The sequence below is a fragment of the Meles meles genome, chromosome 9 (assembly GCF_922984935.1).
Source record: "Meles meles chromosome 9, mMelMel3.1 paternal haplotype, whole genome shotgun sequence".
NCBI lineage: Eukaryota > Metazoa > Chordata > Mammalia > Carnivora > Mustelidae > Meles > Meles meles.
In genome coordinates this window covers 15,265,130-15,282,127 of record NC_060074.1, presented here as the reverse complement: position 1 = coordinate 15,282,127, position 16,998 = coordinate 15,265,130, and the positions used below count along the sequence as shown (strand labels likewise).

The 16,998-nt window shown below is 36.6% G+C and overlaps 1 protein-coding gene across 7 annotated transcripts in view; it reads left to right on the top strand.

Moving 5' to 3' along the window:
- Positions 1-16,998, top strand: part of RAPH1 (Ras association (RalGDS/AF-6) and pleckstrin homology domains 1) — a 94,319-nt gene that overhangs the window by 37,227 nt on the left and 40,094 nt on the right. For 4 of the 7 annotated variants that reach the window (XM_046018404.1, XM_046018402.1, XM_046018403.1 and 1 more), the window contains 3 exons: positions 2,075-2,180; positions 2,996-3,501; positions 13,301-13,381. In XM_046018404.1, the coding sequence (XP_045874360.1) occupies positions 2,075-2,180; positions 2,996-3,501; positions 13,301-13,381 (693 nt within the window). The remainder of the gene's footprint in view (positions 1-2,074; positions 2,181-2,995; positions 3,502-13,300; positions 13,382-16,998) is intronic. The other 3 variants (XM_046018406.1, XM_046018405.1, XM_046018407.1) reach the window with 2 other exon arrangements.

Here is a 16,998-nt window from a genome sequence, read left to right as displayed (position 1 = left end):
AACCAATCAGAGATGAAGAATCCAATAACTGAAATTTAAGATACAGTAGATGGAATAAATAGTAGAACTAGAAGGAGTACAACATATCAGTGACATGGAGGACAGAATAATGGAAATTAATCAAGCTGAATAGAAGAGAGAAAAAAATAATGATAAAAAATGAAAGTAGACTTTGGGAACTCAGTGACACCATCAAGTGTAATAACATTTGCATTTTAGGGATCCAAGAAGAAGAGCAAGAAAGGGGCAGAAAACTTACTTGAAGAAATAATAGCTGAAAAACTTCTCAAATCTGGGGAAGGAAACAAGAATCCAGATCCAGAGGCACAAAAAGCCCCCAACAAAATCAATCCAGGGAGGTCCACACCAAGATACATAGTACTTAAAATGGTCAAAAGTAGTGATAAAGACAATTTTAAAAGTAGGAAGAGAAAAGAGTTCCAAGCAAGGGAAACCCCATAAGGCTATCAGCTGATTTTTCAATGGAAACTTTGTAGGCCAGAAGGGAATAGCATGATATGTTCAAAGTGCTGAAAGGAAAAAAAAGTGCAACCAAGAATATTCTATCCAGCAAGGCTATTGTTCAGAATAAGAGAGAGTTGCCCAGACAAATGAAATTTAAAGGAATTCATGACCATTAAGCAGGTCTATGAGAAATACTAAAGGGGACCCTTTGAGTGGAAAACCATAAATAGGAATAAGGAAAGTAGGAAGCACAAAAGCAGTAAAATAAGTATATTTCTAAAAATCAGTCAAGGGACTCACAAAATAAAAGGATGTAAAGTATGATACCATATACCTAAATTGTGAGGGGCAGAGGAGTAAAGAATGGGTTTAAACTTAAGTGACCATCAGCTTAATATAGACTATTATATGCGGATGTTATATACAAACCTAATACACAAATCAAAAACCAGTAATAGATAGGCAAAGAGAAAAGGATCCGGGGCACCTGGGTGGCTCAGTTGATTCAGCATCTGCCTTCAGCTCAGGTCATGATCCCAGGGTCCTCGGATCAAGCTCCCCATCAGGCTCCCTCTCCCTCTGCTTGCAGCTCCCCTACTTGTGTTCTCTCTTCTCTCTGTCAAATAAGTAAAATCTTAAAAAAAAAAAAAAAAAAAAGAGAGAGAGAGAAAGGGATCCAAGTAATCATTAAAGAAAGCCAAAAACAAACAAACAAACCACCAAAAAACCGACTCCAAACTATAGAAAACAAATTGATGGTTAACAGAGGGGAGGAGGGACGCTATAATGAGCACTAAGTAACATATAGAATTGTGGAATCACTGTATTGTACACCTGAAACTAATATAGTAGTGTAGGTTAACTAGAATTAAGATGAAAAAAATTTTTAATAAAAATAAATACGTAGGGACGCCTGGGTGGCTCAGTGGGTTAAAGCCTCTGCCTTCGGCTCAGGTCATGATCCCAGGGTCCTGGGATCGAGCCCCACATCAGGCTCTCTGCTCAGCAGAGAGCCTGCTTCCCCCTCTCTCTCTGTGTGTTGCTCTGCCTACTTGTGGTCTCTCTCTGTCAAATGAATAAATAAAATATTTTAAAAAATAAATTAAAAAAAATAATAAAATAAATACGTAAATACAAAGGAAAAACTGATCTTGGACCTTACTCATCTTGAATTCAGAATTGTGCCTTATCTTCAGGGTACTTCCTGCCAAGAATGAGACTGACCAAAATCAAATCCCCTTGAGGAAAAAGATAACAGAATTCTCTGCATTGTTCCTTTCTATTTTGTATCTTACCATGTCTATATTCATATATTTAGCTTATAGTGAATTTATGTAAAATAAGCTCAGTCTCTATACTTGATGTATTTGGAAAGACGTCCCCTCCAAACTAGGATGGTCTTGATTGCCTTAAGCATTTATCTAAAAATTGAAGCAACTATAACCAAAATAACATGAAAAACAATTATACTTGTCCTTAAAACTAGAATCTAAACTTTGGTTTTATTAACTATTATATGACAGTTCACCTAATCAAATAACAAGCTTTGTTTCTCTTTTTTATAATTGAAACCTGTATATAATATTATGACTTATTAAACTTTCTTTAGAGTTTGGATTCTGATAAGCCCATGGAACCAGTAAAAAGATCTCCTCTTCGTCAGGAAACAAATATGGCCAATTTTTCTTATCGATTCTCCATATACAACTTGAATGGTAAGATGTAACTGGAAATAAAATGTAAAATAGTATACTAGATTATGTAATGCAGAAGCAACACAGCTACAGTTCCAAGTAGCTCAATATAAAAACTACATGCGTAACTTGAGTGAGTTCTTACATTTCTAAGTTTGTGCATTTTTTACTAATTCAAATGATCACAGAAAAATACCAAACTGGAACATAACTGAAATAGTTTTCTAGTTACTAATAACTGACAAAGTACATACTCAAGTGGTACCCCGTGACAAACTTAACTTTCACTGTTGTATTTTCATTGGAATAAAGTCCAGTGAAATTACTTGTTAGTAAGTTTTAAATCGTCCCCTCTGGCCTTTATTTAATGTATTCTGCCTAACTTTTTAATATTTGGAATTGACATAAAAATCTGTAATTTTTTAGGCTTTACATTTTTCTCTCTATGCTCCCAGCTCTTCAAGTATTAACAGCTCTACCAGGGCACTGATCATATTAACAACAGAAAGCCTGTGATAAAAAGTTGCATGGGGGATGTGGCTAAAACCCCATAGGACAGTATATGATCTTTGCATTATTTTTAATCTTTCAGCTCATAATGTTATCCTCCACTGATTACTACAAATCTTAAAAGATGGACTTACTTGCTTTTAAAAATTTCTCTGTTGAATTTAAAACAAAAAACGTCTTAGAAATAGTGTATTTGATAGGCTTTAGGCCCAGTAAGATAAATTTTCTTGCTTCTTCACTTGCATTCATTGACAGATTTATAAGAGAATGTATGAATTCTGATTCAGTGTATTCTGGAAACATCATGTACATATTGTTCATTGCAGAAGCTCTGAATCAGGGAGAAACTGTGGATCTGGATGCCCTGATGGCCGATCTTTGCTCCATAGAGCAGGAGCTCAGCAGTATTGGTGCAGGAAATAGTAAGCGTCAAATCACAGAAACAAAAGCCACTCAGAAACTACCTGCTAGCCGACATACACCAAAACATGGCACTTTGAAAGGATTGTCTTCTTCATCTAACAGGATAACGAAACCATCACATGCCAACTACTCCCTGGATGACATCACTGCACAGTTAGAACAGGCTTCCTTGAGCATGGATGAGGCTGCTCAGCAGTCTGGACTAGAAGATGCTAAGCCGTCAGTAACTAATCAGCACAGAAGAACAGCGTCAGCAGGCACGGTGAGCGACGCCGAAGTGCGCTCTGTTAGCAACTCCTCTCGCTCCAGCATCACCTCTGCGACCTCCAGCATGGACTCTTTGGATATCGATAAAGTAACGCGCCCTCAAGAACTGAATTTGACACATCAGGGGCAGCCAGTTACCGAGGTAGGTATATGAAACTTTTTTTCCTGCTATTTTAGTACTTTAAAAAGGAAGGAATGGTGTTCTTAATTAACTTCTTTTTTTCTACATTTAAAATTTGTCAGGATCCTTCTGAACTAAGTTTTAAAGACACTGCAGAAGAAATATATTACCAGATACAGCAATGTCAATGATTAAGAGTTTCTTCATTTTATTCTTAGGCTATTCAAAGCCCTTACATTAATATCAGTTGTTTCATATGATTAAAACTTGAAATGTGGTTTATACTTGATAACATTTGCAAAGCTGTTGTAGTTGTTATAATAATAACTCCTGTTCAGTGTTACGTTTATTATAAGACAACAACTTAAGAAAAAAATGCCTACCACCGCTATAGTCCACCAGGATTCTATTTTATTATCAAAGATTCAGGATACTGTAGTGGAAAGAGCCACTGGGCTTGGAATCAGAAAACTGGGTTCCAGGTGTTCCCTTTGCCACTCACTACCCACCGGACCTTAAATGAGTGATTCAGCCTCTGCAAACATCAATTTCTCATAAGTAAAATGGGTCTAATAGTACGTGGTCTAATCCTCATAAGGTGGTTCAGGTTATCAAAAGTGGTAATATATTATGTGAACAGGTTTTTAAAGGACAGAGTTCTTCTGGATGTGATGGGGTGAGGGCAAGGGAATGAATTTGTGTTAAAATAACTTTAGCAGAAGCTGAGTTTGGTGTAGGTGGATTCTTTATCGAATATTTTTGTGAAGAAGAAAGCAATATTGTTACAGGGTAGCAGCAAGAAAGAAGATCAATGTGGGTAAAATAAAGCCAGCCTTCGTTCAGGTTATGTTTACAATCCTGTCTACCACACGGTAAAGTAATCTATTTATGAATGATCAATACTAAGGTAAAATCTTGTAAAACATAGTTTAAAGAATTATCGAGAAATTTAAAATTTACACCTATTACTCAACATTATTAATTTTCCCCCCTTGGATTTAATATCATTAGATTAATTTCCATCAGTTAGTAACTCTGCACCCATTAATGTACTCATTTTGTTCTGGGCACTGTGAAACATAAAAGAAGCATGAATCATGGTGGTTTGGAGATAAATATGAGTTTAACTGCTTGTGAAGAAAAAGTGTATCAATCTAAAAAAAATTTTTCACTTATTTAATATGAAGGTCATCTAAGTGGTATATATTCTGTAGAGAACTTAATTTTTTTCTCTCATATGATACCGAGGGATTATATTTAACACCAGCTATATAGTATGTGTCATTTAGGTCTTTTAGATTTACTTGTTGGGATATGAGCAGTATTTTTCTAGGGGTGTGCTTTCTTGGTTATTCTTTGTTTTGTATGTTGATATTCCTTCTTTCTAATCAGATTATTTTGAGTTGGGTCAAGACGCATGAGGTCAGGGTCCTTTCCCAGCAAACTCTTCAGTTGAGACCTGGTGGTATTCATGGACAAAGATAGCAGTATTATAATGTTCAAAATAAAGTTCAGTGAGTAAACCAGGAATAAAGCAGGAAAGGAGTTGAACTCTTTTCTATCCGTCCTATTCTTTTTTCTTGTTTGGATGAGTAGGAAAGTGGGTTAGCAAACCTGAAGCTTGCTTTAGTGTACTTTTTTATGGATCTGGTCTGTTCTTCAAATCAACAAAACCAGTTGAGGCTTACTAGATCCCAAACCCATGTATCCAGTTGTCCCTACACTCGAATATAATCTCTAAGAAATATTTTAATTACTTTTGCATGTGTGGAGTTTAAAGAGTCAAAATAGTTCTGTGAGACTTGTTACAGAAAACTTTGTTCTACATGTGCACACACATGCCATATCCTCTCAGAGGTCAGAACTTTCTACTCTCAGGGTTTTTAACTCTGTGTCATTAAACTGTATTTATATTGGTATTTCTTGTTATTTTTCAGTTGTATGTGTTATCTACTGACTTCTCACTCTGGAAGATTAGGGTATAGACAACTCTTCTTTAGACAGTTCCTCTCCCTTCTACCCTTATGCTCCCCTGGCCTCCCAATATATTTGGTTGGTTTACTATTCAGTTTTTATATTATCATGACGATGTACATGCAGTTTGGTGCTAAACTATATGCTTTTATTATATTTCCTTGCTGCAACATTACATTTTACTTACCTGGAATTAATAATTGCCTTGAGATTTTAAAATGTGTAGGTTTTTGGTATGTTTATCACTGTTTCGACTCCAGACTTTCCCTAGCTGATTAAGTCTCTTAGTTCAAACAAAATTAGTGTTCTGTTAATATCATCTTAAAGTTCTTGGCTGTCTTATATAGTCTTTGCTCTATTATCATTCTTAGGTCTTTTCTCTCAGGTGTGTGAGCTTCTCCAGAGAATATGATTCCTCCATCCTCCTGCATAGAGGGCTTATGTCAGCTGTTCAGTGCTTTCGCAGCCCACTGGGGAAAGAAGGCTTGTAGTGTAAGGTGGTCCTCAGTGTTCAGTATGTGAACTTCCATCTAATCCTTTTAGGTCAGGATTTCTCAGCATTGACTACTAACATTTTGGGCTAGATAATTCTTTGTTGTGGGAGCTATCTTGTGCCTTGTAAGACGTTAGAAGCATCATTGGCAGCATCTCTCTTGTCCACTAGTTGCCAGTAGCATACACACCTCCTTCAGTTGTGACAACTAGAAATGTCTGTGGACATCGCTACGTGTTCCCCAAATGGCAAAAGTCTCCTGAGAATCACTGCTTTAAGTAGAAAAGATTATTAGCAAGTCTGAAACCGTTTTCTTCATGGAAAATGATCTTGGGTGTTTTCCTTCTCCTGGCGTTTTTGGTTGTTTTTTTTTTTTTTGTTTTTTTTTTTTTTTTTTACTATAAACTTGACTAATATAGATGGTTTCCAGGTAATATTGTACACTATAAACTGACTCCTGATTAGTGAGTGCATATGGACCAGAAAGACTGTGAGTGAACTTAAAAGAAGCCTATGAAAAGACACAGACCTTAGTTTCCTGGTGTGAAATTTATCAGTTTTTAAGTGAACATAAATACATCCCTTGAGGGTTCCTGGAACCTGCACTCACTGGCTGTTAAAATATACTGCTGGTTCCTGTGGAGTATGAAGTTTCCCAAAGCCCAGAAAAGGCTCCTGGTGGCCTATATAGATTCTTTTTAAAGATAGCATGTCTCATGCTAGCATGCTTTATCTTTCTGTAGAACTAAGTGAACTTGGTGCCAAGCTATGGCCTTTTGGGTCCTGTGAGTGACTATCAGTCTGAACCTGAGACCCCTGTTGGTCTTCGAGTAAAGGAAGGAATCTGTGAGTGAACTGCTTGCTTAAGTGTGCTTTCAATCAATCCTTCTGCTTTCATTCCCACCACCACTTCTATTGCTTCTGGAGACTTTTGAGGTTACATGATGTACATTGAGATGCCCTTCTGCTTTTCTCTAGTGTTGTCTTAACATTCAGCTTTTCTTGGGCTTGAGATGGTTACCACTCGCCATATCTAACATAATCTCCTTTTCCTGTCTGCAGTCTCTTGACTTTGGTGTGCCCCAAGGTACAATCCTGACTCCTTTTCTGTCTATATCCACTCTTCTTGGGAGCTTAAGCCCTGACAACTCCCACATTTTAATACCCTATTTGATTTATCTAAGACACACCTTTTCCCCACATTTTAATGCCCCTAAAACAATGGTTCTCAACTGGGAGTTATTTTGTCCCCCAGGGGACATTCTGCAGTATCTGAAAACATTCTTAGTTGTCACTGATAAAAGGATGCTACTGACATCTAGTGGGTAGAGGCTAAGGGTACTGCTAAAACCCTACAATGCACAGGACAGCCACCACAACAAAGAATTATCTGACCCAAAATTGGGCCAAAGGTGAGAGACCGTGTTTTACAAGTAGGTGGCATCTGTCACTGTTAGCAAAGTGGCAATTCTGTGTGAAGTTTTCTTTCGACAGTTCCTGATAAAGATCAAGAAAGTACCAGTATTAAGTCCTCTTAGAGTCGAAGAAATACAGGTATCTTTTGCCAGTGCCTCTCCCCTGAACTCCAGGTGCATATATCCTATCTCTAATCAGTATCTCTGTTTGGATGTCTAATAGGTAGCTCAAATTTAACTGGTCTAAAACCAAAGCCCTGGTTTCTCCGAAACTAACTCCTCCAAAGTCTTCTCCATTTTAGTTAATGACTCTTCCATCCTTCTCGTCCAGCAGCAGATTCTGTTGCGTTTACCTTCTGAGTATATCCAGAATTTGATCACTTCTCACCACCTTCACTGCCACCGAGCCGACTTCATCTTGATGTAAATTTTTGCAATAGCCTCCCACTTGGGCATCCTATAATTTACCTTCTCCTTAATAGTCTACCATCCATAGTGAAGCCAGAGTGGTCCTATTAAAAGTTAGTCAGATCTTGCCCCTCCTCTTCTCAAACCCAAAGACTTTGTATCCTACTCTAAAACCGAAATCCCTGCAGTGGCCTGCAGGTCCTTATGGGATTTGCTTTCCCCTTACCTCTGCCTCTGTTTTCCTTTCTTTCCTCTTCTTCTTACTTGGCCAGTCATACTGCCTCCTAGTTCCTTGCCAGACATCTGAGCCTAGTTAGAAAAGTCAGTTTGAAGTTGGTAGTGTTCCATCTTTAGGACATGGGTAGTTAAACCGCCCATCTGAAAATGAAATAATACTGTGACTTACCTTTTTGTCTTGTTGCTCTCTGAAAGTGAACAGGGATAAGCACAGTACAATTTCACATCACAAAGAGTAAGTCTTTTTTCCCTGCCTTTCTCTTTTCTGACTTGTGTTGAAATACTGTGTTTTCAGGCACTTCACATATACTGTCTCATTTAAGCCTCCCGTTATCCCTTTGGTAGGGGCATTTATTCCAAAGAAGAGATTTTAAGTAGGTCAGGTAACTGAGAAACCTGGATTTGAATTATGAAACTACACTTGCCTCCCAGTTTTTAATCGGTATCTTAAAAATAAAGTGAAGCTGATTGTTAAAAAATGATGTCTTAGTGTTAAAAAATGTTGTCGTATAAAATATTTTCTTTGGATAAGCATAAAAATGGATTATAGAATAATTTCAGTCAGTGTTCTTTTGAAATCCATCAGTAATGTTCATCTACTAAGTTTTTAACCCACTGAGCCACCCAGGCACCCCTCATCTACTACGTTTTTAAATTGGAATTCAGTGTGGTTGAAATAAATTCTAGTGAGGTCTGTTTGTATCTTAACCAATGCGAAATAAATGTTGCAGCTGATTTCCTGGCATTGTTATGGTACATTTATTCATGTTAGCTGATAAAACAACAGTTTTCAGTTAGATAGAAGTTTGCAAATATAAATGGTAATTGCATGTTATAAATTTTACATAAAATAAAGTTCACTAGCACATTCCTGTATTTTCTGGTGAGATTTAAACCTTAATGATGCTTCTAAATTTGGAATTTTATACATGAAAATGTACTTCTAAAATGAAAATGCTTTTAAAAGCTATTATTGTAGGGCACCTGGATGGCAGAGTTGGTTGAGCATCTGCATTTTGCTCAGGTCATGATCCCAGGGTCCCTACTCAATAGGGAGCCTGCTTCTCCCTCTCCCTCTCCCACTCCCCCTGCTTGTGCTCTCTTGTGCTATTTCTCTCAAGTAAATTTAAAAAATCTTAAAGGTTTTATTGTAGTTCATGGCAGAGTCCAAAGGTTTTGTTGAATCTAATACTTGATGATTGTTCTATAAATATTATAGGAAAAAAGTCCTTAGTATCTGAGCTACTAAAACTTCTGAATGTTATAATTGTTTCCCTCATATTTATAGTTTTCTCCTAAGTGAAATCCTCCATGGATATACCATTATAACTTGTGATATGCCAACAGCATATCATAGGTTCAGTGCAATAAATTTTTCCATTTCCTTCACTTTTTAGAACTATTTCAAGAATTAATGTGTGCAGAAATTTTGAGGTAGTGGAAAGAAAATAGCAATCGTGTTTATTGTAGCACTGGGATGGAGAGCCCCACCGGCATTTAAGTCCTAAATTATTCTTACCAAGCAACCTTTGGTCTGAAGTATTAACTGGATGAAAGCACAGGGTTTTCTCAAACTTTTAGAGGCCTACACATCTAAAAAGATTGGGATTATTAATTGACTTCTCAATTATTGCAGCTACATTATTCTTAAAATTCTAATGGCTGTGTTGCTACATTTCACTGAAATTTATTCACATGTATCCATCTGGTGTTTAATTCCAGATTTCCCTGGCCTAGTGAGGTTAATAAATAGCAAAAAGAATAGGTTTCAGATGAAAGAAGAGGTGAAGATTTAGTGAAAAGCATGGTGAAAGTCTAGTTCTCACTCATACTTTTCAAACACGCTACTCCAGTTGACAATGGCCATAGATGCCGGGATTTTCGTTTGGTGTATTTCCTAGTAATCTGTGTAATTTTTCATCTCTGAAGAAATAAAACATCATCATTATTTGATTTTAGATCTGTTTTGTCATCATTTTGTGTTGTGGAGGGCTGGTGAAAGACCTTTTTTTGGAACAAGAATAGAAATGTATCATCTGTTTTTTAAAATGGATGAGGACTATAGAATATAAATAATTTTTATTTTTTTAAAAGATTTTATTTATTTGAGAGAAAGAGAGTGAGAGAGAGAACATGATTAGAGGGAGAAGCAGACTCCCTGCTGAGCAGGGAGCCCGGGTCTCCCAGGATCGTGACCTGAACTGAAGGCAGATGCTTAACCAACTGAGCCACCCAGACTCCGTAAAAGAAATAATTTTAGAAAGAATTCAGACATATACTGGCTATATAATGGCTAGTCAAAGGAGAGAAGGAAAAAAAGAGGGACTAAAATAGAAAAATAATATCCCCTGCTATACTGAGTGCTTATTCTGTGTTGGGCATTGTGCTTAACAACAAGCTGAATCTGCATGGTGTCTTGTGGAATAGATACCATTACCTCCATTTTCACAGTGGAAGGAACTGAGGCAGAGAGTGACTGAGTTCCCCAGGATCTGAACCCAGGCAGTCTGATTGTAGAACTCTCACTGCAGTACCTTGCTGCTTCATCACAGAATTGAAGAACAATCAAGACAAGGCTAGACTGGCCAGTGCTCTTAGACCCAGACCTAGAGATAGAGCTGTAAGGGCGGAAGGAAAAGGGCAAAGAGATTTATGTTGATGCAGTAACATCCCCATCTTGTGGTGTTTTAGTATATTCCTGCATGTATTGTTAAAATTTAACAACTCTAAACTAGCTCTAACTTAAATGAATTGAGGCTTAAATGAAGTTCAGATGAGGGCTGGTGGTTTCTGACTTTCATAATAATAGTATTGTTCTTCACTTGATTCTTATGGCAACTTTTGGAGAAAATGCTGTTATCCCTCTATTTTAGCCGTGAGAAAACAGGTTAAACAGTAAGCCTAGAGTCACATTGTCATTAAATAGCTAAGCTGAAGCTCTAACCTAGTTACTCCAGCCCTAAGGTCTGCATTCGTTACCATCAGTGCTTTGCTCATTTTTAATGTTTGTGAAAAGCACACATGTCAGCAAAGGATGAACGTAAATCTGTTTTATTGAAGCACTAATGCGTGTTCACAGATCTCCACTTCTTTTTTCCCATTAATCTAAGGTGTTATCAAAAGGAAGTGTTTTTTATTGTGTTCTTTGGTATAAGGCCATTTCTTGATTATGGTTTGGCTCCTATGTGAGATCCATGCTTTTCTATACACCTGCCGTCCCCCACCGCCCCACATCAGCACAAGATTCTGACTTGTAAATGGTACTTCTCTAACATGTTACAGATTCAATTCTGTAGAAATGTAGAAAAAGAAAATGGTAATCCATAACTAATTTTGCAGAGACTTTTGGAGTTTTTGAGGGATTGTTGGAGAATTTGATAGCTTGATAACAAACAAAAGTCTTGAGAACTGAACATGTTTAGAGCAAAAATGATGTGTAGAATTGATCCTCAGATTCATTTTGAGGTAAAAATTGGGTTTGGGGGAGGTTTATTTGTGTTTGTTTTGTTTGTTTATTTTTATAAAAAAGTGTTTAAATATTTTGTGGAAATGAAAACTAATATTAAATAAACTGTTTATATCATCCCATAATTCCTTTCTATCTTTATTAATGTAACAACATTTAATCTTCACACATGTACTATTTCTACTGTTTTTGTCACCTTGCCTACGTTCATTTTTGGTGAGGATGTGTTGAATTTTAAGAACTAATGTTCCATCATACTTTTTAATAATATGGTATATAGGCAATCATCTCTTTTTTGAACACTTCAGATTTAGATTCTTTTTTTTTTTAATTAACCAATAAGCATTTGGAAATATGGGGAGTTTGTGTGAGATTGAGTCTACGGAGAATAGATTTTTTTTTAAAGCTTTCTGTTTTAAGATAATATGAAACTCAAAAAATTGGAAGAATAGCACAAAGAATTCATGAAACTCATTACTCAGATTCACTGATTTTTAGCATTTTGCAACATTTGCTTTATTGTTCTTTTATATATACATTTGTTTTCCTGAACCATTTTAGAGTCAGTTGCATTTGTTGTTTTTTAGCCTTTAATAGTCCGGTCTATATTTATTTATTTTTTTTCCAAGAATGAGGATGTTGACAATATTGATTTGATAGGCCTGCCATTGATAATAGTGATTTACACAGTCCTGTTGAATATGTTTAAGGCGATAATGTAGAGAAGGAAAAGCAAAAACAGTCTTGATCTGGCCAAGCTTCTGGCATGAAGTTCAAGAAGAAATAGTTATTCACACATGCCCTAAATATTTGAGTACCTCTGCAGTACACTGGGCTGTGAGGGATGAAATGTGAATGTAATACACAATGTGCTTACAAGTTTATGATTTATAGTGTGAGAAAAGGGTGTCGATACAGACAACGAAACAATTTCAATTTCAGTACAGTGTGATAAGTGCTATGATAGGAAAGACAGAAAACCTCAGTTAAAAGGTCACTGATGACTTTGAGAATGAATTACAGAATGCATTACAACCCAGAGTATTCAGACTTTAGAGAAGGATGGATGCTAGATTGTGGGAATTTGAGTGGTATGTGGAGGGTAGCTGAATTCAGGAAATTTGGCAGTGAAAAGGAGAAAACATTAGTTTAATAAGAGGTGTGTACCCAGAAGTATTGAATATTTTTCTGTCTTTCACACTCCCAATAAGCTCTAGTAGTTGAGTATCAGAGACGTGAGAAAAAGGGACAATGAGTGGGATCTAGGACATGTTTAACTTTAGAGGGAAATACATATTTATTCATATAGAAATGGAGAGAAGGATAAGAATAGGGTTGCAGTTACAGGATTCATTTTAGTGATGAAAATCCTCTTAAGGGATGTGATGTTCTTAGTAACGGGATGGGGGGCAGGGGGGATGAGGTCATATGAAGCGATAAAAGGGTGAAACTAGAAGCTTGACCAACTTGGAAACTATTTAGAATGATCTTAGAGGGAATGACTTAGGGAGTGAGGGGAAAGGAGGAGTAAGAGTACTGCTGAACAGCAGTCAAGGCCCAGTTAAGCCAGGAATTGGTACTGGACTTGGTATTCTCCCATAGAGCTCTCCTGTCCAGAAGTGAGGTTATCCTGAAGTTATCAAGGGTTAGGACCATCTGGGTTTTTTTTATTTTTGCAAAATATAATGAAGGATGCATGCAACTTTTCATTACGGTTTTGTTTCAACAATTCATTTCAGTGATCTTTTTCTCTTCCTGCATGATAATGAGACTGGCCCTTTTCCACCTCCTTTACCTATCATTTTCTTCCTTCCTGCATTTTCACAGCATGCTATTTCTCTGAGATGTTCGAGCAAGCAGGCCAAGCATCATATTGACTTCACAGAAGAACAGGCTGAGCTGACACCTGTAAGTTCTGTAAATGTGTCCGTGGGGCTACTTACATAGCAGTGCAGAATACATTCTTTAGAACTCCTGATGGTGAAATCTGGTCATAAACCTTGGGTTTTTTTAGTAAAAATTAAACCAAGTTTAAAAATAAATGAGCAGAGAACAAATGAACAACTGTATGATACGATACCATTGAATATTACTACTATGGTCAGATTCTATAGGTGGTAGCATATCTGATACAGAAAAATTGTGCATTGGAGCCTAAAACCACATGCTTTCTTTTCTATTCTGAAGCTAAGGGCTTTTGTAAATGTAGCTGTTCTTCAGAATGGCGTTATCGAGTAGAATGACTTTTCTCCACTGATGCTTCACTGAAAACCTCATTTCTTTCTTCAAAAATGTATCCTCTGGTCAGTGGTTGACAAGTCTGGATGCTTCACATCTGTGCTGTTCCTTATGGTAGCCACTAGCCACATGTGGCTGTTAAGCATTTGAAATGTGGCTAATCCAAATTAAGATGTGCTATAAAGATAAAATACAGTGTGAATTTCAAAGATTTAGTATTTAAAAATGTAAATATCTCATTAGTATTTTTTATTGATTACTTTGTAAAATTGTACTACTTTGGATATTTTCAGGTAAATAAAAGATACTAATGTTTAATTTGCTTTTTCTTTTCTTTTCAATGTGGTTATTGGAAAATTTTGTATTTATGGCTTATATTGTATTCAGTTGGACAGTGCTGCTTCAGAATCATCTGTGAAGCGTAAAAAACCCCCAGGTTCCTGACCCCCACCCAGCTGAATCAGATTCTCTTTAACCCCCCTTCCTTTCCTTGTCTGGTAATAACCCAGTAACCCAGTGAGTTGATTTCACAGTCTACTAATGGCTTATATCCAGCATTGTGAAAACCGCTTTCCTCACCTCACCTTCAACCCCTTCAGCCCCTCCTTCCATTCTTCAGCATCAGCCATGCTTGCTGCAGCACTCTCATTGCCATCTGCTTGTTTCACTTCCCAGTCCTTTCAGTCCTGGAACCCCCATTTTTTAACAAAAAATTTAAATCACTATCTTTGCCTCAAAGAAATTCATAAATAATCTATCCTACCCACATACCCACTTCTTAAAAGGAATTTAATGCTCTAATACCCATAATGGAGGAGAATAACCAACAAGTTACTTATAATATAATAATGTATTTCAGTTTTTAAATGTTTGGCCACCACTGTAGTAAAAGACACAATGACATAATCATACACCCACTTATAATTTGGGTTTAAGACAGGTGAAAAGATCAGAAGTCATTTTTTACAGGATAGAGAAAGCAGAAATTGGGTGGACCTGGAACTAAAACATGTGACAAGTAATAGCAGACAAAACAGACCTGTAATAGCAGAAAAAGAAAATAGCTTTAAACAAAATAGGGATAATGTGCTGAGACAATTTATAGACTCCAACAAAAGAAATGGAAAGTATAAAATTTTTATAAATGAGCCTTATGTATAATTTTTTTTTTAAAAGATTTTGTTTAGAGAAAGAGAGAGCATGAGTGGAGAAGCAAGAGTCCGCTCTGAGCAGGGAGCCTGATGCAGGACTCTATCCCAGGACCCTGAGTTCATGACCTGAGCAGACAGCAGACACTTAACCGACTGAGCCACCCAGGCACCCAAGTCTTTGGTATAATTGTGATAAAACCATTCCCTATTGGAATGAGGCAGTGATAAAATGATTTTGATATTTATTTTTACAGTTTAGATTTCTCATTGTGTTGTAACTGTTTTAAATAAGACACTAATGTGGAATATTTTTAAACCTCCTTTATTAATAAACCTCAGGAATTCTCGCATTGCATGTCTTTTCATTAATAATATTTAGTTATTCTGTGAAAAAGAATTTGAGATGTCTCCTGTCATGTACTTGCATGTGACAGAATGCGTATCAATGCTGCCAGTTTTGGTACTGGCAGCTTTTCAAGCTGGGTTTCCTTTGGTGAAATGATTTTCCAATATAATAACTTTTGGTAAATTCTGGACAAAAGAATGCTGGCTTCCCTCAATTTGTTTTACAGGATAAATAGCATTCCTAGAAAAGTCAATGAATATTAATTCATACAGAAATAAATCGTATTTAAAATACACTGTACATTTAAATAGACTTAGGTTCTAAGCTCAGATTGTGTTATGAACAGCATTTCCCATCTATGTGATTTTTCCATATAAAGACAAAAGTTTCTGTGTGATGTGGGACTTTACTTGCTATTATGTGACATTGTTCTATGCTGCAGGGCATCCAGCATTCTCATTCTCTCCTAAAAATACCTGTGAGGCCCCCCTCCTCTTAATTGTGACAGCCCAAAATAACCCATTTTCTGAAATGTCACCTTGAAGGCAGTACTACCCCCTTTTAGATCCTCTGATACCCCTAGTTGCTCTGTCTCTACCTCTCACTGCACTCCTACCTGCTGCTTACACATCTTCCAGGACTCTAAGCTGTTTCAAAAATACTTTCTCTGAGCCCCTGATTTTGCGTTGTTAAGTACTGTACCTCCTACTTGCTTCCATACCATGTAACACAATGTACTGTAATTGTCATTTAATTTCCCCATTAGACTCTAAACTTTGTGAGAGCAAGGAATGCCTCTCCTGGTCACTTTTGCATCTCCAATCCTTGCATGGTTCCAGGGTCAAGGTTGCAACCTAATAAATAATTAAATAAATATTAAGGTGGAAAGTGGAAGAGAGAAAGAAAATAAGCTAATAAACCAGTGAAATGGATTAAAAATAAGCCACTGACTTTGTGTTGTTAGTGGTGAATGAAAGAAAATGTAAGAAGGCCCTTATTTAAATGAAGTGGTGTGTATTTTTTTTATCAGCAAAATGTTACAAGACAGAATGCCCAGATCACTGTGTCCTTTGCTTTTCTCAGTCCTCCAACTGTACACCGCTCTTCTCATCTCTCTTACATCCTTCTCCAGTAACAAATTCTCCCGACCCCTTGACCCCCTTTCTGAGGAATTCTAGAGCAACGTATGATTAGCACCATTAGAGGAAGATAGATAAAGGAAGGATTTTTTGAAGGAAGGAGTTTGCTTCTTGTGGTTTCTAGGTTTTTGTTTTTTCTGCTACAAATACTTATAGCTTAAATAGAGGAAACATGCAGGCCTGGCTTCCCTCCCTGCTAGTGAGTAAGCTGTGAGCAGCTACCTGGCTGTCCCACACCAATTTATTGTCATGTGGATTATTTTTGGTACACTAGCTATAATAATATAATGATCATCTCCTTTTTATTTTAGGCTGTTTAAACCTTTTAATATTTTTAAATGGATAACTTCCACTTTTGAGTCTTTAAACAAATACAGTTAGATATCATTGTTTCTTACTGATCAGAAAACAATTGCTTTTTGGGTTTTGTTTCGTTTTGTTTTAGTGATTTGAAGTCTTGAGGTGATCGGAGTTTAGGACTAATTGAGTAAATCTTAAAAGATTTTAAGTTTAAACTTGAACTGAATGTCTGGAATTATATTTACCAAAAAAAATTTTGTTTTCATGGCCTGAAGCATATTTATTTTTTAGAATTTAAAATAGAAGTATCTGAATATATTTTACTTATTTGGGGGATCTTTTTCTGAGGAA